Source organism: Dryobates pubescens, chromosome 20, assembly GCF_014839835.1.
Source record: "Dryobates pubescens isolate bDryPub1 chromosome 20, bDryPub1.pri, whole genome shotgun sequence".
Classification (NCBI taxonomy): domain Eukaryota; kingdom Metazoa; phylum Chordata; class Aves; order Piciformes; family Picidae; genus Dryobates; species Dryobates pubescens.
The window spans coordinates 11,991,380-12,015,969 of record NC_071631.1 but is presented as its reverse complement, the minus strand read 5'-3'; the positions used below and the strand labels follow the sequence as shown (position 1 = coordinate 12,015,969).

Below are 24,590 nucleotides of genomic sequence, written 5' to 3'. Positions count from 1 at the left end.
GGGGAAAAGCTTTTTACCAGCTGTCTCTGCAGTAATTAATTTTTCATCCTGTATACTTACCTCTAACTTCTTTGCCCTTTTTATGGGCAGCTTTTTAAACTCTGCTTTATTGGAGCTGATTTTCAGGCAATGGTAAATGCAGAGTATTAAATTTATCTCCAACCTTCTGCATGAACAATATTAGTGGCCAGCAATTAAAGCTGAAATAGCTGGACTTGTCTCTCTTCCCCTCCTTTAAATTACTTTTCAATTCAAATTAACATTTGGGACCACTTCATATTACTCAGGAGTTCCTCTGATGTCAACTGTGAATAGTTTAAGCTTTCTTAATCTTTCTAGAGCTTTCTGTGTGACACAGACTAGTCAGCTACCCTGCTCTGCAAAGTTTTTGCGTGGGTGTTAGAGGGTTTAACAGCTGGTGCTGAATAATGCAGGTGCCTAAGTGGGCTAATGGAATGAAATTTGGGGAGATTTGCACCTCCTGAGTGGCGGAAATTTGCATCATCTTCCTTAAGTGTCTGCCAAAGGTCTCTGTCATTGAGAACTTTGGAGTAAAGCAGAGGGATTGGCATTGGGGTTAAGCTGAGACACTGTCAGGCATTGTAATAAGCTGCTCAGGCAAGTGGTGGACTTGCCCTCCCTAGAGATGTCCAAAAAGAGGTGCAGACATGGTAATTTAGGACATGTTTTGGTGGTGGTAGGTTGATGGTTGGACTTGATGATCTTAGAGGTCTTCTCTAATCATTATGATCTATAGCTGGGGTGAGATGGCTTCTGCAGTAGCAGTGGCAGGAATCAATGGTCACCCAGCTTCCTCCATCCAGCCCTGCCATTTCCAGCCATGTAGCTGTGGCAGAGCATCTCACTTGCAGAGTTTTCCTCCTCCCTCTCTCAGATTACAGCGTGTTCAATGCCCAGCAAGCGCAGGATGAAATGGATACAAAGTCCCTCGATGACATGGAGCAGAGCCTCCTGATGCTGTCAGAGACAAAGGCCCCAGCCATGAGCAATGCATCCCTCTGGAAGAAGCAGGTTTCCACCATAGCCAAAGTTCATTTCCTTAGCCTGAAGAGGGAAAACAAGTGTGTGAGAGTTATGTAAGTATCAGAGCTTTCTCCTTTGTAGACACAATTCTCCTCCAGACCCGTTTGAGTGACACCAGAGAAAGGGCAGAATGTGATTAATTTTCTTCCCAGAGTTGCATTTAAAAAAGGCTAAGTCTGAAGGTGTTCCTCACTGTTGGATAGAAGCTTTTTGGGGGTGAGGAATGTAATTTGATAGCATGCACGTAAACTGGGGAGGCTTTCACTGAACTTTAATAAAACTGAAACTTTTATTTCTTTCAGGTTGTTGCTTTTTCTGATTTTTCTTGTAGTTCAGATTCTGTTGTTTTTCATACACCACGTCATCAAAAATTCTGTAGCTGCTATCAAACTTTCCCCAGATTTGTACTTGCTGAAGCCTGGAGAGGACTATCACAAGTACAGGAGTCGCCTCCTGCTGCAGAACTCCACAGGTAGGAGAGCAGAGATGGGGTGGCTCCTGTCTCCACCTCTCTCTTCAACATATGGTGGGGAAGGATGGTGTGTGATACTTTTGGAGCTGGGGACAATCTTGCTCATTGAAATTAACCCAAATGAAGAGTTCCAAGTACCCAGAGATGGGTGAGGGGCACCCCTCCCTTGTGCTGTGGGCCTTGCTTCAGAGATGTTCCTCCTCTTCCTATGCCTGGTAGCCTTGTCCTCACTGTGTCTTGAAACAGAAAGATGAAGGAGCTGGGAAAACCTTTAGGTACATCAACATTAAAATCCTCCTCCAAAACATATTGGAAAATGCCTGTTTTTGTTTCAACTTAGGTTGTTTTACAGATGTGTAGCATCAACCCAAGCAAAAGAAATGAGCCTGTTTGAGCTGTTGGGAATTGGTGCTTGATACAACTTCATTTCTCCAGGCACTGTGTCAAAGTGCTGCTGGTTTCCTGCTCTCTTAGCAAATTCTCTGTGCAGCTGAAAGTTTGAGTACCCTGACAGTGCTTGTTGGCAGCTTCTCTTCCTCACTGCTGCATAAATCAGTTACTTGGAGTATACGACATAAACTTGTCTTGAATTCTTTGGAAGCTGTGGGTGGGAAGCCAAAAACACATCCAGAACAGCAGAGGGCTTTTTGGTGGGCTTGTGCAAGGACTTGGTGATCTTTCATCACAAGAGTTGTATCAGTGAGAAAATAAATCAGTAATTGAGTGTAAAAGTACTCCAAGGGGGTGATGAGTAATCATGTTGTTTTCTCTCTCTTACACCAGAATCAGATATCAATGACATTGTCCACTCCCTTGGGAGCATGAACATACTCCTGGAGATGTTCAATGACAGTGATTATGTCTCTGCTGCCCCTCATAGTGCAGCTTTGAATGTGTTTGACCTTGAATCCAGGCAGGTAAGATGGGCATATCAGCTTGGTTGTGTCCTAAAGAGGAGACCCACGGTGCATTAGGCACTGGGTTTGTTGTACTCTGCCTGGAGGGCACATATTGAGTTACATGATCAAACCATGTCCTATCATATTGCTTATACAAGAGGCCTGAAAAGATCCCCTGTATTAACAGCATGGAAATGTTATCAAAATAAATGTTTTCACAGATTGTATCGTGTTGAAAGGGACTCTCAAAGGTCTTATCTTGCCCACTCCTCCTGCCATCAGCAGGGATTTCTTCTACTAGAGGCTGCCCAGGGCTGCATTGAGTCTGATCTTGAATGTCTCCAGGGACAGGGCCTCAACCACATCCCTGGGCAACCTGTTCCAGTATTTCACCACTCTCACTGCACCGAACTTCCTTCTAATGTCCAACGTGAATCTGCTCTGTTCCTGTTTCAAACTATAGCTCCTCATTCTATCCCTACAAGCCCTTCTTAACAGCCCTTCCTCATTATTCCTGTAGGTCCCCTTCAGATCCCCTACAGGTCCCCCTCAGCGGTAAGGTCACCCCCAGAGCCTTCTCTTCTCCAGGCTGAACAACCCCAATTCTTCCAGCCTGTCTTCACAGGAGAGGTGCTCCAGCCATAATGTTCATTATGTTCTGCCATAATGAGAGCTGTGGTAGGCTAATAAAAATTCTATCCCCTTTTCTTCCCCACCAAAGCCAAGAGAAATATTTCGCTTCACAAGAGACCTGGCATAGGAATTGTTGGGGTTTTTCTTACTTCTGTTGGCTGAGTGACACAGTCTGACAGAAGTATAATTGTGTGGTACTCTCATGTGTGAAGAAAAATGAGTTCCTTGCATTGTGTGTTTGTTTCAGTATGGTCTGTGAAGGAGAGATTTCAACGTGGGGGTCATATTTGATCTCCAGCAAAGGAACTGCTTTGCAGGATGCCAGCTCTGTTCCCATTTTTATTCATTGCCAGGTGTTGATGCTGCAGCCCATAGCTCATGTGAAGCTTTGCCTGTCTGGTTTTCAAATGCGCTAGCAAGAGCATCCAAGTGCATGGCATTGTGTGGGTTTTGTCTTTCAGCTTGTAATTGTCTGGAGCATCGTTTGTCATTGTGTCACAGTGGCATAAAGCACTCTGGGAATTTATTCCTAAGAACTTCTCATCTATGAGCACCAATGTTTTCCTGAATTGGGTTTTGTTACAACCACCCTGAGCAGCCTAGAGCTTTCCTGTGAAGCAAACTCTATTATTCAAAGATTTTTTTTTTTTCTCAGTGTTCAGGAAGCCTGTAGGAGAACTCTGCCAGGGACAGGGACTGTTTCCAAAGGCCTGGAGTGATAGGACAAGGGGCAATGATTTCAAACTAGAGAAGACTGGTTGTTAGGAATGTGCTCTTTAGCATGAGGGTGGTGGGACACTGGAATGGGTTACCAAGGGAGGTAGTTGGGGCCCTGGAGATACTCAAGGTGAGGTTCAACAGGCAACCTCATGTGCTTGAGGATGTTCCTGCTGACTGCAGAGGAGTTTGGAGTGGGTGAGCTTTGGAGGTCCCTTCCAACCCAGACCAATCTATGATTACTCTGCATGCAGAAGAATTAACACAGCACCTCCTCTCCTCTCCAGAACTATGTTTTCACACTCGTGTTCAACAGCACCATGGTGCACTCCCTGCCTGTTCTGATGAACATTGTCAGCAACCTGCTTCTGCGCAACCTCAACGTGACTGAGAGCATTCACATCTGGAGCAACCCCTTCGTTCAGGTAAGGAGCACCTGGGGCTGCACAACAGAAATCACCTGTGGACACAGAGGGGTTGACAGCATCCCTGAGCTGAGAGGGGGGTGCTGCAAAACCACACTGTAAATGGAGAGGCTGATTGGGACTGGCTGCAGCACCAAGGGCTGTGCTCCGCTCAGTGCGGTTAGGAAGGACTGGGTCCCAACAGCTCAAATCCGCAGAGGAAGTCCTTGGTGGTATGGACCTTTGAGAAGTGTACTTGAAAGGTGCTGGGATTTTTTTGTTCTAGAGCATGTGGAAGAGCCTGCACAGAATCTGATTTGTCTTTCAGAATCTTCCAGACACCATTTTCAGACTGGAGATCTATTTTGAAGCTGTACTGCTGGGAATCATCATTACTGGAATGCCTCCCTACTTTGCCATGGACAATGCAGAAAACCATAAGGTAAACTCCCAGGTGTTGATTCAGAGGCTGCAGAAGAGTTTTGGGGTCTGAGGGAAGTTTTTCAGAGGTGTTTTAAATAGCACCTTCTGCTGCAAGAGGTGTAGGGCACAGCAGTCTGGGTGTGACTGCTCTTGGCTGCTGCAGGTAGAGCAGATTTGGGAGAAGCCCTTTTGCTTTCCATGGAAATGCCTTTCTGCTTCTTTGGCACTAACTGGATGCCACCCTGTGGCCATGTCAGTGTTAAAAGAGAAAAAAACTGATCCTGTCCACACTGAACATGATGTTCATCATGCCTATTTTAATGAACATTTAATTAGCACTGCATCTCCTTTCCCTTTGCAGATCAAAGCCTACACACAGCTGAAGATTGCAGGGCTTTATCCCTCTGCTTACTGGACTGGTCAGGCTGTTGTTGACCTCCCACTCTTCTTCTCCATCCTTGTCCTGATGATTGGCAGCCTCTTTGCCTTCCACTACGGTGTTTATTTCTACGTGGGCAAGTTCCTTGCGGTGGTAAGTCTGGAGCATATGTGGGGATGGGAGAGCATGGTTAGGTTGGTTTCTACTAGTGTTTATTCTTCTTAGCAGAAACCTTTTCAACTGATCTTATCAGTTCTGATCAATACCTAAAGGGTGGGTGTCAGGAGCATGGGGCCAGTGTTTTTTCAGTGGTGCCCAGTAACAGGGCAACAGGCAATGGGCACAAACTTGCATGTAGGCAGTTCTGTCTAAACATCAGGAGGAACTTCTTCACTTTGAGGGTGCTAGAGCACTGGAACAGGCTGCTCAGAGAGGTGGGGAAGTCTTCATCTCTGGAGTCATTCCAAACCTACCTGAACACTATCTTGTGTAACCTGCTGTAGGTGATCCTGCTTTGGCAAGGGAGTTGGTGGTCTGCAGAGGTCCCTTACAATCCCCTCCATTCTGTGATATACACAAAAATGCCTGATTAAAACTGCTGCAATGGAAACTGCACCAAAGGCAAACTAGTACAGCTTTTCATGGGCAAAACCATTCAGATTTTAGAGTTTCATTGAGAACTGGAATAAACTGGAGCTTTAAAATACCAGGGTCTTGCAAGGAAATGCTCAGCCCTTCCTTTCCCTGCATGCTCAGGCTGCTGTGTGCTCTTTGCTGCCAGTTGATAATTACTCCATTTACATCGACACGCTGCGAACACCAAGGTTGCAGTGACTTTGAACACAGACCAGCTCTGCAATGAACTGCAGCATGTGATTACATTGAAGAGACTACAAGTCTTCATCTCTTTGATATTCAGAGCTGGCTTCCCTGAGATATTGGCAGTAATGGAGAAGAATTAGATTTTTCCAAGCTGCGTGGCCAGCAGCTCTGTGTTAATCAGGTTTGGGATGTGACCATTGTACTGCAGGGCTGGTTCTCTACTGGTGCATCTACCCTTGCTTTAATATCTGACAACACTGAAGGCTGAAGGTGAAATGCACCAATATGGGTGAGGGGTTGACCTGCTGGAAGGCAGCTCCACAGAGAAAGACCAGGGAGTCCTGATGGACAAGTTCACTATGAACCAGCAATGTACCCTCATGGCCAAGAAGGCCAGGGGTGTCCTGCACTGCATTAAGAAGTGTGTGACCTAGCAGGTGAAGGGAGGTTCTCCTCCTGATCTGGTCTGCCCCAGTTAAGGCCAAACCTGGAGTACTGGGTCCCGGTCAAGAGAGACTGGAAACTACTGGAGAGAAGTCAGAAGAGGATGCAAAGATGCTGAGGGGCCTGGAGCATCTCTGTGAGGAGGAAGGGCTGAGAGTCCTGGAGCTGTTGAGCAACCTGAGATCTGATCAATGCTCAGTAAGAGCTAATGGGTGGTGTCAAGAGGATGGGGCCACACTTTTGTCAGAGGTGCCCAGCAACAGGACAAGAGGCAGTGGGCACAAACTGGAACCCAGGAGGTTCCACATAAACATGAGGAAAACTTCTTTGCTCTGAGGGTTCAGGAGACCTGGAGCAGGCTGCCCAGAGAGGTTGTAAAGTCTCTTTCTCTGGAGGGATTCTAAACCCACCTGGACATTATGGTCCTGGGCAGCCTGCTGTGTGTGACCCTGATTTAGCTGGGGGCTTGGACTGGATGATCTCCAGAGGTCCCTTCCACCATTCTGTGATTGTATGAATTCCTAATATTTGCCAAAACCTTTAGGTCAACATTTCTGTGAGGCTGTGTTATTAAAAAATGGGAAATGGTTTAAAGGAAAAAGAGTGAGTAAGGTTCCTGCCTATCCACAAATTCTTTTATTGGAGTCTTTATCCTCCATGTACCAAGGTGGAAAATGCCTATCAGGTGACAAAGATGAATCCAGAGTTATGCAGTGAAGTAATTTCAGTTGATATTTAATATTAAAAAAAAAATCACCCCAGGGTTCTTGCTGTACATTTCCTGACAAACCTTTCCTGTCTTTGCAGATTTTTTGCCTGATTGGTTATGTCCCATCAGTTGTGCTCTTCACTTATGTGGTCTCCTTCACTTTTAGGAAAGTCCAAAATACAAAAGAATTTTGGTCATTCATATTTTCAGTGGTGAGTAACTTTACCTTGAATATGATTAACTAGGAAGACTCTTTCTCTCCAGAGCCACCAGAGGCTCCTCCCCATTTGTTTTGTTTTCCTGTGTCCTTAATCCACAGTGTACCAGTGTCCCTATCAGTTTCATATCCTAACTGATAAAGCTTTAAAAAATTTCTCAAATTAGAAACCTTATGCTTAGAGAGCCTGAACTGATGGAAAATTGACTTTTTTTCCCCCTTTCTTTTGGTACAGACAGCCTTGCTCTGTACAGTTGTCACTGAAGTGGCCTTTTTTCTGGACTATTACCTAGTAACCAGCGTCCTGCATTATGTCTTCTCCATCTTCATTCCTATTTATCCCCTCATTGGCTGTCTGATTTGTTTCATAAAGGTAAGAGGATGCAGGAGATCCATTCCAGAGCAGTCGCAGATGGCTGGGGCTAGGTGGGTGTCTAATGACAGCAGGACAGGAGTTCCCTGCCCAGTGATGTAATGTCACCTGGACTCATTTAACATGTAAGGAACAGCAGCTACTGGTGCAAAGTCATCTTCTTGCTGTAAGCAAAGTGCTGCAGAGGGAAGAAGCAAGTCTTCTGTTCAGTGTTTCAAGGAAAGCTATGTGTTTTTCAGCCTGTGGAGCTGAGCAAACCCAGTGATGGGAAATGGGTGGCTTTAAATCAGGAGCAGCCCCAGGGACTTTGCTGGGAACTCAGAAAGTGCTTGAGCAGCAGCACATAAATAAAAGGGCAAGGGCTAATGGTTTCAAACTGGAAGAGATTAGACTTAGATGAGGTATTGGGGAGAAATTTTTCACTCTGAGATTAGTGAAGCAGGGGAACAGGTTACACAGAGAGGTGGTGGATGCTCCATCCCTCGAAGTGTTCACAGTCAGGTTGGACGAGGCTCTGAGCAACATGATCTCACAGATCTGCGCATGGCCCAGGTGCTGGAACTAGAAGAGCTTTAAGGTCCTTCTCAACCCAAACCATGATATGATAGTATGGCTGATCTGGTATTTGGAATGGTAGAGAACATACATTCTCTGCTAGGTGGTTGGTTGCTCCACCAGGGTTTCTTTGTGTCCTCAGGTCTCATGGAAAGGCAAGCGGAAGAATGGAGGATACTACGACCCCTGGGACAGGCTTCTGGTAGCAGTTATTGCTGTGAGCATGGTTATTTGATTTGCTGCCATATTTGCTGCAGAGAATTGCTGACTCCTGCTGGGAAGCCCCTTCTGTTCAGGCATCTTTATTAATAGAGATTTGATCTAATGCTGAGCGTGGCTGGAGCCTGCAGCTTTGCAACCTGTTGCAGAACAAACAGGATCAGTAAAGCTGCTGTGCCTACCAGATCAGCATCTGCTGCCTCAATAGGCTTATTAACAGTGCTGATGTTCATCCTGATTATTCTGGGAGTCTGTGCTGCTGGGGAAAGAAGTCCAGAGCAGGAACAGTCCCTTTCTGTCTCCAAAACTCTCAAATAATTGGTTGTGGATGCTCCCTCCCTGGAGGTATTCAAGGCCAAGTTGGATGAGGCCTTGAGCAACCAGGTCCAGTTGAGGGGTGTCTCTGCCTGTGGTAGGAAGGTTGGAATAGATGATCTCTAAGGTCCCTTCCTATCTATGCATTGATTCTGTGATCAAATCTAAGCAGACTCTAATTGTGTCAACCCACTAAGTAGCATCTCCTGATACACTTAATCTTCTCAGAAATATCAAGACTTCTGTAGTAGGGAAGAGCTGGAGCTTCTTGTCACTCCCCATGCTGATGGGATCACCTACAGGGTCACTTAGAGGAGGCTTCCAGTATGTGAAGGAGGAAATCTGGGCAGGACTTTTTACACGTGCTTGTTGTGAGAGGACAAGAAGCAATGGATTTAAGTTGGAAGAGGGAAGATACAGGCTGGAGATTAGGAAGAAATTCTTTACAGTGAGGGTGGTGAGCCACTGGAACAGGTTGCCCAGGCAGGTCATGCACGTCCCTTCCCTGGAGGTGTTCAAAGCCGGGTTGGATGAGGCCTTGAGCAACCTGGCCTGGTGAGAGGTGTCCCCATCCAGGGCAGGGTGGTTGGAACTAGAAGATCTTTAAGGTCCTCTCCAACCCAAACCCTTCTATGATTCTATAGGATCCACCAGCCTTGGAGGGCTGGCTGCACTTTGGGTAACCAGGACTTTACTTGTCTGTTGTAGCCTTATTTGCAGTGTGTTGTGTGGCTCTTCCTCCTGCGCTGTTTCGAGCTGAAGAATGGAGGCAGGACAGTCAGAGAGGATCCCTTTTTCAGGTGGGTCTCCATGGAATAGTCTTTTGGATTTTTAAATAATGATCCAAAGAAGCCCTCTTCAGAAGCAATGCTGGGAATGAAACTGGAGTGTGCAGTGTGTAGCTGTGGGGACTAGTGCAGAAAATCAACCACCTCTGGTTATATCCCATCGTCAGTGCCTAAAGAACTTGTTCTCTTAACTGTAGTTGTCTGAAATTCAGTCAATATGGTCCAGAAGTAGGTTGGTGGGGGGTTGTTTTTGTTTACTCCCTTTTAAGTGGCATCAGTGCAAAATTGGGAATTATGTAAGGATGTCCCTTTACATAAAAAGAGAATTCCCTTCCCCATTGTGTGGTGAGAGATGCCATACCCCAACAAAGAGCTCAGCATAAAGGTAACCTCATTACCACCACTGAAAGCTCTTTCTGCTCTTTTGGTGCTCCTCAGCTGTGCTGCAGAAATGTGTCACTCCTGGGGTCAGCAAACACAAATTGCTTTCTGCGTCAGTGCAGTGGTAACAACTTAATGCCACACAGAAGCATCACGTTGTTTTCTTCCCCTTAGGAAGTGTTCTACAAAAGCCAGAACCTGGAAGTTCCCAGATGTCCCACGTGATGAGAATGAAGATGAAGATGTGAAGGCAGAGAGGCTGCGAGTCCAAGAGGTCCTGAGCAACCCCAAAAGTGAGGAGGTAAAGCTGTGTGCCTACAGGCACTGTCTACAACCCAGATGCAGAGGTTTCCTGGCGCTGCTGGGATCTGCAGCCACTTCTCTGTTTTCTTCTCTAGGTGCCAGCAATCCTGGTCAGCAGCTTGCACAAAGAGTTTGATGAAAGGAAGGAATTTCTTCTGGGGAGGAAAATAAAGAAAGTGGCCACAAAACACGTTTCCCTCTGCGTAAGGAAAGGTTGGAGCTGAGTTACTTTATTTACAAAACCAACTCTGAATCCATTCCTCTGACCTCATGGGCAATGGTTTGTGTTGTCCTTTCTTCAGGAGAAATTCTGGGCTTGTTGGGACCCAATGGAGCTGGGAAAAGCACATTAATTAATATGCTTGTTGGAGAGATTGAGCCAACCAGTGGGCAGGTAGGTTGCATGCTACAAGCTAAATGGGAAACCATAGAGTCATTAAGGTTGGAAAAGAAGACCTCTAAGATCATCCAGTCTAACCTTCTGCCCAGCACCTTCATGGCCACTAGACCATGTTGCACCTGCTCCCTGGGCAGCCTGTTCCAATGCCTCACCTCTCTTTCAGTAAAAAAATTCTTCCTAATACACAACCTTAACTTCCCCTGCCACAGATTGAGGCCATCACCTCTTCTCCTCTCATTAATTCCTTGGGGAAACTAATCTATAATTAATTTATTTTTTTATTGCCAATTTTTTTTTTTTTGGCTAAAATTTTACCAAAACAGTTTTGAAACTTCTGTTATGGAGTCAGGGCTCTCTGCATGTCCCTTGCAGGTTCTGATGGGAGACTGTTCTTTTGGTCTGAGCGGTGAAGATGACACAGTGAAATTTGTGGGGTACTGTCCTCAAACCAATCCCCTTTGGCCAGACATCACATTGCAGGAGCACTTTGAAATTTATGGAGCTATCAAAGGCATGAGTCAGTCTGATGTCAAAGAAGTCATAAAACGGTGAGTAGTTCCTTACAGAACTGTTTCAAGGTTTAGCTTTGTCTTTTCTAAGCCTTTTCTGGTTTGACTTTTTTTCTCCTTTCATTTCAATTGAATCTTGCCAGCAAATTCAACAAGAGTAGGTCAGGAGATAGAGATTCAACCACACAAAATCCAGCTGGTATTGGGATTATTCTGTACTTTCTTTCTTTCTTTTTTTTTTTAAGTTGTGAAGTGCAAACAATGACCTCCATGGAGGCTACAAAGATGGGGAGCTGTCACTACAGGCTCCTCAGGGATATAGGGCTGGTGGTTTTGTCTGGCAGGGCCCAGCTCCTGTTTTCAGCACTTTGTACACACAAATATTAGTAACTGAGCTCTTCAAATGAGACTCTTTGCATGCTGTGGGATGAGGGGGAAGCCAAGCCATCACCCTCTCAGCTGTTCACATGTGGTCCTCCCCCTTCCACAGCATTGCAAATGCCCTGGATTTAAAAGACCACCTGCAGAAGACAACGAAGAAGCTGGGCGTAGGGCTGAAACGCAAGGTATGGGAGGTCCCCAGGCTGCTGTTGGGTGTCTCCAGCAGCTGTTGTGTCCTTATTCTTTCTCTCTGCCTTCCTCCCAGCTGTGCTTTGCCCTGAGTATGCTGGGTAACCCACGTGTCACACTCTTGGATGAGCCCTCAACTGGGATGGATCCAAAAGCCAAGCAGCACATGTGGTGAGTGCCAGAGGCTTGTTTCTCTTTGGGAGTTTGCCCAATTCTATGTGTGTGTAATCCCTGCTAACACTAGGGAGAGCCATAGGCAGGGAATCACAGAAGTGTTTGAGTTGGAAGGGACCTTTAAATCTCATCTAGTCCAACCCTTCTGCAGTCATCAGGGACATCTTCAACTAGAGCAGGTTGTTCAGAGCCTCAAACAGCCTGACCTGGAATTGTTCCAGGGACAGAGCATTCTACCACCTCTCTGGGCAACCTGGGCCAGCATTTCACCACCCTCATTGTTAAAAAAAGTCTCCCCTTTCTCTATTCTTAATCTCTCCTCTTTTAGTTTAAAACCATCAGCCCTTGTCCCTATCATAAAAGGCCCTGCTAAAAGTCCTTCCCCATCTCTCTTATTGGCCCCTTTTAAGCACTGAAAAGCCACAAGAAGGTCTCCCTGGAGCCTTCTCTTTTCCAGGCTTAACAGCCCTAACTCAGCCTGCCCTCGCATCAGAGGGGTTCCAGCTCCATCTTGCATCATTTTCATGGCCTCCTTTCCACCCATTCCCACAGTTTTTCCATTTTTCTAAGGTTGGAATTAACATGACCTTAGCACCAGGTGAACTTCCTCTGTGTCCTCTCCTGGAACAGCTTGGGGATTAAAAGCTTGAAAGTGAAATGAAATATTTAAAATAATAGAAGGAATTTGAGATCCAAGTCACCCTCTGACAAAAAAATCAGGAGTCAGTTGTTGTGAGTGTAGCACTGACCCAAGAAATAAGAGGTTTATGTTTGAACACTCTTTTCCTTCTAAGCCAGGATTTACTGTTAGGTGCCAAATGTTGCATTGAGGGATGGGTTTGTGTTTTGCAGGCGGGCGATTCGAGCAGCCTTCAAAAACAAGGAGAGGGCAGCCATCCTGACCACCCACTACATGGAAGAGGCAGATGCTGTCTGTGATCGTGTGGCCATCCTGGTGTCTGGACAGCTCAGGTACCATTTGGAGCCCTCCTTCCCCTTTAGGATGTCAACTAGAATATGTCTCTTGGAAAATCACAGAATTGCCAGAGTTGGAAGGGACCTCAAGGATCATCTAGTTCCAACCCCGCTGCCATGAGCAGGGATGCCTCACACTAGATCAGGTTGCTCAGAGCCTCATCCAGCTTGGCCTTAACCTCCAGGGATGAGACTTCTAACCACCTCCCTGGGCAACCTGTTCCAGCATCTCACCACTCTCATGGTAGATTTCTTGGGGTTTTTTTGGCAACTTAAACTTGGAGGGAAATAAAATTTAAACTGCAGAATTAAATGTCCATCATCCATTGATCCAAAGTCTTTTAGTTTCTGGAGCAGACTGGTAAGCTCTGCCTCACAGCATGATCTCCAGCCTTCACTGTGAGAACCCTCTTGATTACAGATAGTCTGAGTGTGTAACTATAGCTCCCAAGACAATCAGTTACAATCCTCACACTGCATTCTTCAGCCTTACAGCACCTTTGGCATCCCCCTTGCACTAAATGTGGTGGCTGGGGGTCTGTTAGAAGTTAAGCTGCTTGTAGCATGTCTAACTCTTCTCTCTGTGTTGGCAGGTGTATAGGTACTGTTCAACACCTGAAGAGTAAATTTGGCAGAGGATACTTCTTGGAAATGAAATTAAAAGAAGCAGCAGATGTGCAGCAGCTGGAATACCTGCAGAGCCAGATTCTGCACATCTTCCCCAACGCCAGTCGTCAGGAAAGGTGAAGTTCTAACCACCACACAGAAAATGTTGGCATTGATACAAGCCCCACATTCCTCAGCAGCTTCTTGGCACCGAACAGGGAATGCCAGGACACTGAAATTCACTAAATATTTACGTGGAACTTCAAGAAAGGAAAGAGGAAGGGGTTTGCAGGACAGCGAAAGCTGCTGGGTGGTGACTGGGAGCCCTGAGTGCAGATGTTTGGCACAGAGGAAGCAAAACTCCCTTTTCTGCATAGCTGTGGCCTGAGAGCTTCCCCCTTGGTTGGGAACTCCAGGAAACATCTGAGGCACTGGTCCTTACCTAGAAATACTTGAACATTTTCTGGGAAAACCTCAGAGCTGGAGGGTGGATTGCTTGGTTTCCCTTCAACAGCTTTGAATTTCTGCTCTATGAGCTGGGCAGTGGTGAGACCCTCCAGAAAGGGCACTGCAGGCATTCTGCAAATGTGGGAGGTTTTGAGATGAGTTCATTCTCCAGAAGCCCGTATGTGGGGTAGAGCAATTCCCTGGAGCCTGGGTTGCAGGAACTGCTGGATGTTGCAAAAGCCCCAGAGGTCCTGTGACCTTCTGAGTTCATTTGAAAGGCAAAACCTTTTGAGAGTTCTGGGCAGCAGTTTTCCTTTCATGAGTTTATTATAGGTGAAATAGAAATGGTTGAGTCTTATTTGAAGAGCGTGAAAGTCATAGAGTGATCTCAGGGGAGCTCAGCTGTTGCACCTGGAGCTCTGAGATGAGTTACAAAGCAGCTGGTCTCCTGGATCTGCATCAGTCCTGTTGTCTTGTATGATGACAACTAGTCAAAATGCCAGGAGTAACCTCAGAAAAGGAGTTGAAATCCATTCACTTGGCTATTCATATTTTTGCTCTGAATCATTTTTGCCTGAAACTAAATTTGCTTTGTTTCTCTGTTCCAGTTTTGCTTCTATTTTGGCATATAAAATTCCAAAAGAAGATGTACAGTCACTTTCACATTCCTTTTCCAAGCTGGAAGAAGGTAATTAACCATTTGCCACTCATCACATACAGAAATCATTTTGTCTCCCATAGAACTGTTGAGGTTGGGAGAGACCTTTGAGATCATCAAGTCCAGCCACTCACCTGGAGCTCACAATCCCACCACTGCTGCTAAGCTACCACCACTAGGCCACATCCCTCAGCATCACATCCATGCATGGATTGATGCAGGACTAGAGGGAAGTAAGTTGCACACCAATGTGCGAGGGAAAAGCTGGTTTGCAGCCCAGCCAGAGCTCAGTTTGAGGTTACATTAATGGATTAAAATAGCTGAATTTAATGAATTAATAAAAATTAAGAGAGAGAGCATGCCTGGCCAGTCACAAGTGTAGGTTTGTAGCTGCTGGGCTAGTCTTGAGGACTGGTCTTGAGGATTAAAGGCAGATGAATTCTAGGAGGAGATTTGTAGGGATCCTAAAGAGGACCAAGGTGCCAAATCCACATCTCGGAGACATACTTGCTGAGGATCAGATCAAACCAAAGAGGAGCAATGTCCTCATGTCAAGTGGGACCTTGAGGGACTTTTCTCTCCTGCTTTTGCAGGCAGGAACCATATCCCATAACTGAGACATTTGCCATGTGCTGGCACTTCAGCTTTTCTGCTCCAAGTTAGCTTATTTTTCTGGTATTATTGCTTGTCCTCCAACTGTGTTTCTTGTGCAATGAAAAATGATGGTACCAAGTTAAAATGCTTTCAATCCACTTGTGTCAAGTATCAGTTAGTGAAGTATTCCTGAATGTTTGCTTTCATTAACTCTTCCAACAGTAAAACATGCCTTTAACATCGAGGAGTACAGCTTTTCTCAGGCAACACTGGAACAGGTATGTTCAGCAAAGATTCCAGGGAGTTTTCATAGATATTTGGGGGAAGTAAACCCTGCCAGGCAAAGGCTGCAGGGTTTTTGATGGGAGTTTTCTGAGGGGACTGGGCTGGACTCACTTTGCCCCTGTCATAGAGGAGTCGTGCATCCAGTGTGGGCAAACACAGTGGATAGAGAGGTTGATGAGCAGCTGGGGCTGCTCCACTGATGTCCCTTTAAGCTTTTTGGAGGAATTATGTCCCGTTTATTCCAAAGTGAATTTGTAATGCCAGTTCCCCTGCTCCTCTTTGTTCCCATTTTCCTTCAAAAATAAGATGCCAGCTGCAGTGACAGGAGGAAAATAAGTTTGTGGTGCTAGTGGGAATGTTGCTCTGATTTATTCAGCAGATAGGCAGTGCTGGTCATTTCCAAAAGAAGGGTAGAGCTGAACTTTATTTCTGCTTGTTCAGTTGTTGCTGCTGATAAATGTCCTTCAGCATTGGGTTCAACTTCTTTTTCATGGCATTGTTAAAGTGAGGTGGGATGATGAGAGCAAGGGGGGAAAAAAAGCCCAAAACATGGTAACTATCTCATCAGAGATCACAAAAGCATAAAGTGGTTGGAATTGGAAGAGACCTCTGAAGCTCATCTAGTCCAAGCTTCCTACAGTGAACAGTGACATTTTCAACTAGATCAGGTTGCTCAGAGCTCCAGACAACCTGGCCTGGAATATCTCCAGGCATCTGCCACCTCTCTGGACAGTCTGTGCCAGTGCCTCACCACCCTTAATGTAAAAAATGTCTTCCTTATCTCTAGTCTGAATCTCCCCTCTCTCAGTTTTAAACCCATCACCCCTTGTCCTGTCACAACAGGTCCTGCTAAAAATTCTGCCCCCAGCTTTCTTTTCACCCCCTTCAAGCACTGAAAGGCCACAGTAAGGTCTCCCTGCAGCCTTCTCTCTTCCAGGCCAAACAGCCCCAACCTTCTCAGCCTGTCCTCACAGCAGAGGGCTGCCAGCCCTGGGATCATTTTTGTCATCTCCATTGGACCTCTTCCAATAGGTCTATGTCTGCCTTGTGCTGAGACGAGGCAGTACCCTCAGCACCCATCAGGTTTTTAGCATGAATTCTCTTTGTGACTGGGAAAGGTCCTCCCAGGAGCAAGGTGTATTCACATCCTTTCTGTCTGACCCAGGTGTTTGTGGAGCTGGCTAAAGAGCAGGAGGAGGAGGACAACAGCTTTGGCACCCTGAACAGCACTCTGTGGTGGGAGAGGACGCAGGAAGACCGAGTTGTGTTCTGAGCTCATGCTCCAGGTCTGCTCAGCAGCTCAGGCTTTGTGCCAGCAGTGATCCTCTGGGCGCTTGCTGGGGCGTGGGTGCAGACCACACCGGAGCTGGGATGGGCAAGGGAAACCCTGTCTGGAAGCACTGAGCCTGTTCCACCATCCAGGCCTTAGCAACAACACTGCAGCAGAGGTGAGCATCCCCACCATGACTCTGGCTCCTCTGGAGTCCTTTCTCCCCTCGCCCTTTCCCAGTTTGCATCGAGCGAGAAGACTCTGCCACAACAGTTGGTCGCCTCCTGCTGTTGGTCACTGGTGCAGGAGCACCCATCTGCCTTCCTGCCCCCGTGCTGGGGCTGGCTGCCTCAGCTTGGGTTGTGCTTACTGGGAATCATGCAGTCAAGCCAAACCAGTTGGTACTGGAGCATCCTGCCCCTTGGGACCTGCTCGCTGGTCTGCAGGGATTTGCTGTGCCCTGTGTCTTTGGTTGGGCCTTGCTGCCTGTGCAACAAGGTGCTGTGCAGACACATGTCCCTGCAAGGTCCTGCTCCCCACCAGCCAATCTATCCCTGCTTAGGCTTAGAAAATGCCCCTGATTAGAGAAGAGGGGGGGAACTACTCCACAGTCCTTGTGCTCACTGCTAAGAGGGTCCTGAACTCCACTGCAAGCTTAGCTTGGTGTTCAACAAGTCCACCTGTCTGTTCACAGGTACAATACAGCCCTTGTCAGCACTTAGTGTTCCTTTCTACTGCAAGATGGCAGATGTGGCTGCCTCCTGGTGCCATCCTGGGGGCACCGGTGTTTGTAATGCATGCACTGTGGGGCTTAAGGGGTGTACACAAGTGGGTGCTTTTCTTCCTCCTGCTGGGTCAAAGTACAAAGACATCACTGTGTAGTTACAGGAGTTTCGGAGATGTGACTGTTCCTCATCTTCATGAGTCTAATCCTTTTGTTGGGTATGCCAACATGTATCCTGCCAGCTGCTTTTAGACACAGTCCTCCTTAGATCTTTTCATTCTTGTCAGTGAATCCTTAAGTACATGCAGCCCTTTGCTTCCTCGTGACCTGACAACGTGTCATTCACCTTCACAAGCCCAAAAGCAAAAGATCCAAATTCACAACCTCAGCAGTAGGAATAGTGCCTTTTGATTTGCAGAGAAGCACTTAGAGCAGCAGAATATCCTTTATCCTAAGATGGGACAGATGTCTGTTGAAAAGATATTTATATTATTTTTTTCTAGTGTGTTTGGTTTGGGATTTTTTTCTGCACAAAGCTATCATCACTTGGTTTTATAAGGTGAAATAAAAGCTTGGGAATGGTTCATTGTGTTCTGCAATGAGCAGATGTAGAGATGGGTTTATGGCAAACATTGGCTTCATAAGTCATGTCATTTCTATAGCTTCCTGTTCAAGTTAGAAAAGATCTTTTGCTTTTTCCTTGTAAAAAATTAAAATGTGAGTTAAGGTGGAGCTGTGTCCCCCAACTCTTTGTAATTATCAGGCAACAGTGTGTGTAACAGGTCTGATCAAGGGTTATCATCACACTGAGCCAAAAGCTAGTTTCTTTAGTTTCTTACTCTGCTATGGGGAGAGGTGAACTCCTCGTGTCCAGCTTCTGTTTCCTCCTTGGTGCCTATAGATTTCATGTAGAGATTTTTGGTTTGTAGTGAAAATTTGAGCCTAAGCCCTGCAGAAACACCTGGACATTCCATTTGCTTCCTCGGGGGAAGATGTCTTCCTTGCAGGAGCACAGATCACAAATGTGCCCAGTTTGATGAGCCCTCAGCCATGGTACTTGAACGTGTCCTGCTCTCCTGTGCTGGGAACAAAACTGAAGTAGAGAGCAGGATTAAATCAGCAGCCTCCAAACTGCAGCTCTAGCAACATTTGTAGGGCTGAAGCTTCCCTGTGAGGAAACAAAAATTATGTAACTTCAGCCTTTTTGTTTATGCAACAACTGGGAACCCCCAGCCTGTTGCTCCCAGTTACATCCCTGCTGCTGGGCAGGATCTCTGAGAAGTTTCCTTTATTTGGAGCCGAGGTGGGAGCCACAATTCTGTCTCATGACCCTCTCCCCTCTGTGTATGTGCAAGTTAAGTGCATCTTCTCCAAACCTCACATCTCTTAATCTGATCTTTCTTTACCAGTGGTGCTTCAGCTGGGTGGCATCTGCACACCTTCTCCAGCACTCCACAGCAGGCTCTTTTTCACCTTGAACTTAGGAAAAGTGCAGTTATGACCTGACTCTTATTTTCTTTCATTCTTCTAATTTCTAGGAACTGTCTGTAAGATAGTTCTGCCCTGGCTGGCTGGCATCACCCCATTGGTGTTCTTCCCTTCACTTCCAAACATTTCAAATGGTTCAGAGGAAACCTTCCCTTAGCAGCTAGATTTGCACAGGTTGATACTGTCTTTGTTTACCCCAAAGTTAACCCAGCTGATGGTGGCACTGTATTGATGCAGCTGCAGGTACAAAGAGTTTGGCTGGTTAACTTGACTGCATATTTTATGGGCTCACAAACTGGTTTGGCTCGGAAGGGACCTTTAAAGGTTATCTAGTCCATTACCCACCCTGCATTCAGCAGGGGTGGGGGCTTTTTGGTGTAGTGACATTGTGTGGATGTGGTGTAAGATGCCACCCCAAAAACATCACTGTAATCATAGTGCGTTGTAGCAGAAGTGTTTTGGTGTGTCATGCCACGTCTGTAATTGCCAGAATAGGGAAAAACACACCCAGAATTACACCAGAGAATTCCCTGGGAATGCCACAGCTTCATTCCTTGCAATTTTTTAAGTCCCTTTGTTTGGCTGCTGTCTGCCATGCCCAGATTCCAGCTGGACAATGCTCACCGGGTTTGTGCTCTAGGAGATAAGCTGGAGATGAGGGAGCTGGATTCAGGCTGGCTGGGGGGACCTGGGCCCAAGCTCCTCAGTTTGTGGCACCATTCCCAGGTGTAATGACCTTAGTTACCTTGCAAGGTGGGTGTGAGAAATAGCTAGCTAGTACATCCCAAACCTGGCAGGGGTGTTTGCTCTGTGGTGTTCTTCTGAGGTTGTATTTTTGTATGGATGCATTTCACCTGTCTGGTTTTGTTTCCATTGCCCCCCGAAGCCCTTATTTCAGAGTATCTCTGTACAACCAGTGAAGTCCATTGCCTAGCTGACATCCAGTGCTCTGGAGGCAGCAGCAGAAGGGTTTTGGGTCTAAAGATGACACGTTTGGAATGTTCTTCCTGATGCTGCCGTCAGGCACTTGGAATCATTTGCAGTTTCTTTTATACACTTGTCTGTCTTTTACCACTTTGCTGTACTTGTGAAGTCAAGGTTTTTCCTTTTCCAGCAGAAAGTATTACCCAAATAAAGATGGATTGTTAAGTGCTTGTGTTTCTATCATGTCTGTCTTTTGCCCTGCTAGCAAGAGTGGGATTGTTTTCCTAAGCCTTTGCTGTTCCCTGGGATACACCAGGGCTTGCAGGTGAGTGGGCTCAGGTAGAACCATGCCAGGAGCCTGGAAATGCCTGGCTGCAGGAATTCATCATAGGATCATGGAATGTTGGGGGTTGGAAGTGACCTCAAAAGGTCATCCAATCCCCTCCCCCCTGCCAGAGCAGGATCACCTACAGCCGGTCACACAGGAATGCATCCAGGTGGATTTTGAATGTCTCCAGAGAAGAAATCTCCACAACCTGGTTCCAGGTCTCTGTCACCCTCAGTGCTCACATGGAACCTCCTCTGCTTCATCTTGCACTCGTTGCCCCTTACCATTGGAATGGTTTGGGCTGGAAGGGATCTTAAAGACTATCTAGTTCCACCCCCTACCTGCCATGGACAGGGACACTTTCCGCTAGACTTGGCTGCTCAAGGCCTCATCCAACCTGGTCTCCACACCAGAGAGGGGGTATCCATGACCTCCCTGGGCAACCTGTTCCAGTGTCTCGCCACCCTCACTTTAGATATTAGGAAAGAAGTTTTTCAGTTGCATTTTTTTTCTTAATTAAACTGAGGGGAATTTCAGTATTGCAACACTTTTTGGACCACCCACACTCATGTCACATTTTGCAACCAGATTAATTCAGCCCAACTTTGGGTTAGAAGTGGCTGGGCAGCAGCTGTGTGCTCCTGGCACGCCATGTCATGCATCTGCAGGGATGAATCATAGTCCTCCACTCACCCCCACTGAAGAAAAAAAAATAATAATTCATTTCCCTGGTTGGATCCCTGCCTGAGACAAACTCACTGGGTGGCTGGATGGGTGCTCACTGGGGTGTGCAGGTGGCAAAATGCTGCTTGGGAGAGTTTGGGTGAAGCTGGAGTATGAAACCCTGGTCTATAGGCATGGAGGACACTGCCAGCTTCTTGACTGTCAAGGGATTGCCAGCTCCTGCTGTTGATCCACAGATGATGAGGAGGAGAAGGTCCACTTCCAGCCCTGTGAACCTAGCAACATGAAAGGGCTTTATGCTCCCTTGGGCCCCTTGGAGGGAAGGAAAAGAACATGAAAGAAATGTAATCTGAAGTTGGGGAAAGTTGCCAGGTTTTCACACCAGTTTTTCTTTAATGGTGGGTGAAGGGCAGCATGACCATTTCATTTTTTAAAGCTGTAAAATCAATTAATTTCCCTGTAATGTTCCTTTTAATAGATCTTCAGGAAGCTCCTAATTTAGCAAGCTGAATTTCTCCTTGGTAAGAGTTTCCTGGAGCTTTCATTTCTTCTTTTTCCTCAAATGTGTTGCTTGGAGTGTCCTCCTCACTGGCTCCAGCCCCTTTCCTACTCCTGGAACGTAGATCCAAGGCTGGTCCTGAGTCCTCAGAAAGCCTGTTGGGCAACTGCTTGGGGATTTGACTAATGGTATTTTGAGATGCTGTGTGCTCTCCATCTGCTTTTCAGTGAAGTCCCAACAGGTTGCCTTGGCCAGAGGTCCCGCTTCAGCATCAAAACCATGAGCAGCACACTGTAACTGCATGGGAAACCTCAAGGAGTGCTTGGAGCAGGAGTCATTTTTGAAGTCAAAATGCATTTGCTGTAGGTAATGTATCCTGTAGGTAATGTAGCCTGGAGGAGACTCAGGGGTGACCTTATTGCTGTCTACAACTACCTGAAGGGGGGTTGTAGACAGGCAGAGGTTGGTCTCTTCTCCCAGGCAACCAGTACCAGAACAAGAGGACACAGTTTCAGACTGCACCAGGGGAGGTTTAGGCTGGAGATTAGGAGGAAGTTTTACACATAGAGAGTGATTGCCCATTGGAATGTGCTGCCCAGGGAGGTGGTGGAGTCACCATCAGGGGAGGTGTTCAGGAGGAGACTTGACAGGGTGCTTGGTTGCATGGTTTAGTTGGTTGGGTGGTGTTGGATGATAGGTTGGACACGATGATTTTGAAGGTCTCTTCCAACCTGGTTTATTCTATTCTCATGTGGAATGCTCCACACAGCCAGGTCCTGCCAGCACAACATGACCCAGGGTATGTGTCACAAATGTGCATTTCTGTGTGTCTCAGATGGCTTTTTGCAGTTAAAAGCAGCCTTCCCTCTTTCTCCTTTGTTGCCTGATGGGAAGCAATGTGGGAAAACACTCTGCTCTTCTCCTAAATGAGCTCATTCCTTGAAAATGAGTAAATTGGCAGCCTCAGAAGAACTGCAGCCCTTTGTTAAGCAGCAACCAGACAAGCTTTGTGTTTTCAAACAGTTCTGCAAATTGGAGGCAGAGTCCTCAAGTTGTTGAAGTTCCAGGAGAGTGAAATTCCTTTAACTGGTTCAATTACCTTCTAGCTGTAGAACCTTCCAGCTCTTTTGGATCTCTTGGCCTTATCTGGTTTCCTCACCTCCCTCTTTTGAATGCAAAACCCAACAAACTCCATCATGATTCTGCTGGAAAAAGAATGGAACTGGCAAAAAACCTCACCAAAACCCAAACCCACCCAACTATTAAACCCAAAAGAGACACAGAACCAAAAATCCCATTGGTCTTCGGGTACAGGATCGACTCCTGCAGAGCAAGGAGTGCTTGCTGACCAGTTTCTGAGCAAAGTGGGGAGGATGTGGTGAAGATTTCCTTTAGAAGAGGGAGCAGAAGAAGTTTGGGCAGGGACAGGGTGGCTTTGCCCCTGTTCAGAGCTCAGGTTCACCCCATCTTTGGGCATGCATCTCTCCTGCTGGGTCTCTCTGTGTTAGTAAAGCTGGTAGAACCATGCTGCCCTACTGGGCATGATGTACATGTCATATTAAACTCTGCAAAGTGCCCTGTTGTTGGCTGCCAACTTGCCATGGGGTCAGCTGAGCCTGTGGAGGAGTTTTCAGTAGCCTGCTACCCTCATGCCAGCTTTAAAATGAAGTACAGGCTGGACCAAAGTTCATGGGGCTTGGAGTTTGGATTGCAACATGAGAGGCTTCCTGTTTCCACTTGCTGCTTCTGGTTTCCCGATTTTTGGGATGTTGGGTTTTCCTCTGGGCTGGGGGGGTGGGGGTGGGTGTTGTCATTTTCTGGCTGGCTTCTGCCACCGCTGCTTCTGGGGGTTTGGTTGTTGTTTTAGTGTTACTTTCTCTTACAGGCTCAGGAGGTGGGGAGGGCTTGCTTGTGAGAGCCTTGACAGAGCTCTGGACCAGCTGGTCATAGATATTGCTCCTCAGTTGGGCCAATGCTTAGCAGCTTTCAGGGTGTTTGCGCTGCCAGGACTGGGCTCTGACGTCAGGCTGGAGCGGGGCATGGCCATCAGGCTGGGCTAAGGCACTGAAACATCTCCACGGCAGCAGAGAGATGAATAGCCCAGACACCTCCGAGCTGTAGGAGACACATTTCTAATGGAAAGCACACGATCAGGTGAGGAGTTTCAGATTTCTCTTTTGTTAATGTGAAAAAAAAAAGAAGTACCTGGGGTATTTTCAGGCAGAGGTTGTGTTTGCTGATTCATTTATCTCTTACTGTTTTAATAAAGTGTTAGGCTGAATGGTTGAGAGCTGCACTCTCAGCTCTCCTCTCTGACAAGGACTGATCTGTGCTTCAAAATGTTTAAGAGGCAAAGGAGCAAAATCATTCTGCTTTTCTGGGGGTGGGCGGATTTGGTTTCTTGTCACTGATGTATTTTGGCTCTAGCTGAAGAGAGCTAGGTCCTCCCAGATAATGATTCCTCCCTTGGCTCTCCCTTCTCCCTCTTAGCTAGCACCAGTGAAAACTTCTGAAAACACAGACACTCACACACACAGATTTCACTTCTCTGTATGGATTAAAGTGCTAATCTTTGCTACAGGGCAGGCTCTGAACTGTTGTCCTTGATGAGAGCAGGAAAGAAAAACCAACAACAAACCTGTTTTCCAAACTGTGTGTTAAGGAGCAGAGTTGGTACAAATTTTCATCAGGAGGTAAAGACAGGGCAGAGTGGGGAGCAGGTGCAGGGGTTTGTGTTTGCAGTTGCTGGCAAGCAGGAGGATATGGGGAGAGCAGGTTCACCTCTGCAGGGATTTATCTCAGGCTCTCAGGAAGCCTGGGACTTCTCTGGGAAGCATGAGAGGCAGTGCACAATGCTTCTTCAACAGTCAGCACTGAGAGGTTCCTGCTGATGCTCCTGAAAAGCAGCTTGCTTTAGGAGTTAATCACAATAGGATCTGTTAAGTTTTAATAAAGGAAAAGAAAGGGAAAGATGCTGAGGAGGTAAAAATAAGAAATCCCTGAAAGGGTAAATAAATGAAGTGGGACATGCTTTCCTGGGACAACCTTTGGCAGAGCAGTGATGATAGCAAAAGATATCATAGTGCCTATGGAGTACTTTTCCTGGACAGAAGGAAGCTTGGATGCATTTATTGAGCCCTCAGGAGGGAAAAACTTCCAGAGACATCCAGTTAAATTATGACCTTCACTGGTTTAAAGCTTCTCAAACACTCTTGCCTCCACATAAGCATCTGATGTTTGATTCTTGTTTTCTGAATCTGAAGATTTTAATCTCCAGGTCTTGTGGAGGCATCTCTCCTGCTTACATTTTATGTCCAACTGAATGTTAAATCCTTCCTGATGAAGTTTGGGCAGTATT

General features: G+C 46.5%; 2 protein-coding genes across 2 annotated transcripts in view; both read left to right on the top strand.

Moving 5' to 3' along the window:
- ABCA5 (ATP binding cassette subfamily A member 5) overlaps window positions 1–18,863 on the top strand; it is a 39,975-nt gene extending 21,112 nt beyond the window's left edge. Inside the window, exons 20-40 of the mRNA XM_054171082.1 lie at window positions 896–1,097; window positions 1,347–1,516; window positions 2,300–2,433; window positions 4,053–4,190; window positions 4,498–4,611; window positions 4,954–5,124; window positions 7,045–7,158; window positions 7,399–7,536; window positions 8,234–8,308; window positions 9,334–9,425; window positions 9,969–10,095; window positions 10,193–10,310; window positions 10,400–10,491; window positions 10,870–11,045; window positions 11,497–11,572; window positions 11,653–11,747; window positions 12,603–12,722; window positions 13,319–13,468; window positions 14,387–14,466; window positions 15,253–15,308; window positions 16,481–18,863. Of these exons, the coding sequence (XP_054027057.1) occupies window positions 896–1,097; window positions 1,347–1,516; window positions 2,300–2,433; window positions 4,053–4,190; window positions 4,498–4,611; window positions 4,954–5,124; window positions 7,045–7,158; window positions 7,399–7,536; window positions 8,234–8,308; window positions 9,334–9,425; window positions 9,969–10,095; window positions 10,193–10,310; window positions 10,400–10,491; window positions 10,870–11,045; window positions 11,497–11,572; window positions 11,653–11,747; window positions 12,603–12,722; window positions 13,319–13,468; window positions 14,387–14,466; window positions 15,253–15,308; window positions 16,481–16,588 (2,546 nt within the window). The 3' untranslated portion in view covers window positions 16,589–18,863. The remainder of the gene's footprint in view (window positions 1–895; window positions 1,098–1,346; window positions 1,517–2,299; window positions 2,434–4,052; window positions 4,191–4,497; window positions 4,612–4,953; window positions 5,125–7,044; window positions 7,159–7,398; window positions 7,537–8,233; window positions 8,309–9,333; window positions 9,426–9,968; window positions 10,096–10,192; window positions 10,311–10,399; window positions 10,492–10,869; window positions 11,046–11,496; window positions 11,573–11,652; window positions 11,748–12,602; window positions 12,723–13,318; window positions 13,469–14,386; window positions 14,467–15,252; window positions 15,309–16,480) is intronic.
- Window positions 18,864–23,083: 4,220 nt separating this feature from the next.
- Window positions 23,084–24,590, top strand: part of LOC104302201 (ABC-type organic anion transporter ABCA8B) — a 30,810-nt gene continuing 29,303 nt past the window's right edge. The window contains exon 1 of the mRNA XM_054171145.1: window positions 23,084–23,386. Coding sequence (XP_054027120.1) covers window positions 23,368–23,386 — 19 coding nt within the window. The 5' untranslated portion in view covers window positions 23,084–23,367. The remainder of the gene's footprint in view (window positions 23,387–24,590) is intronic.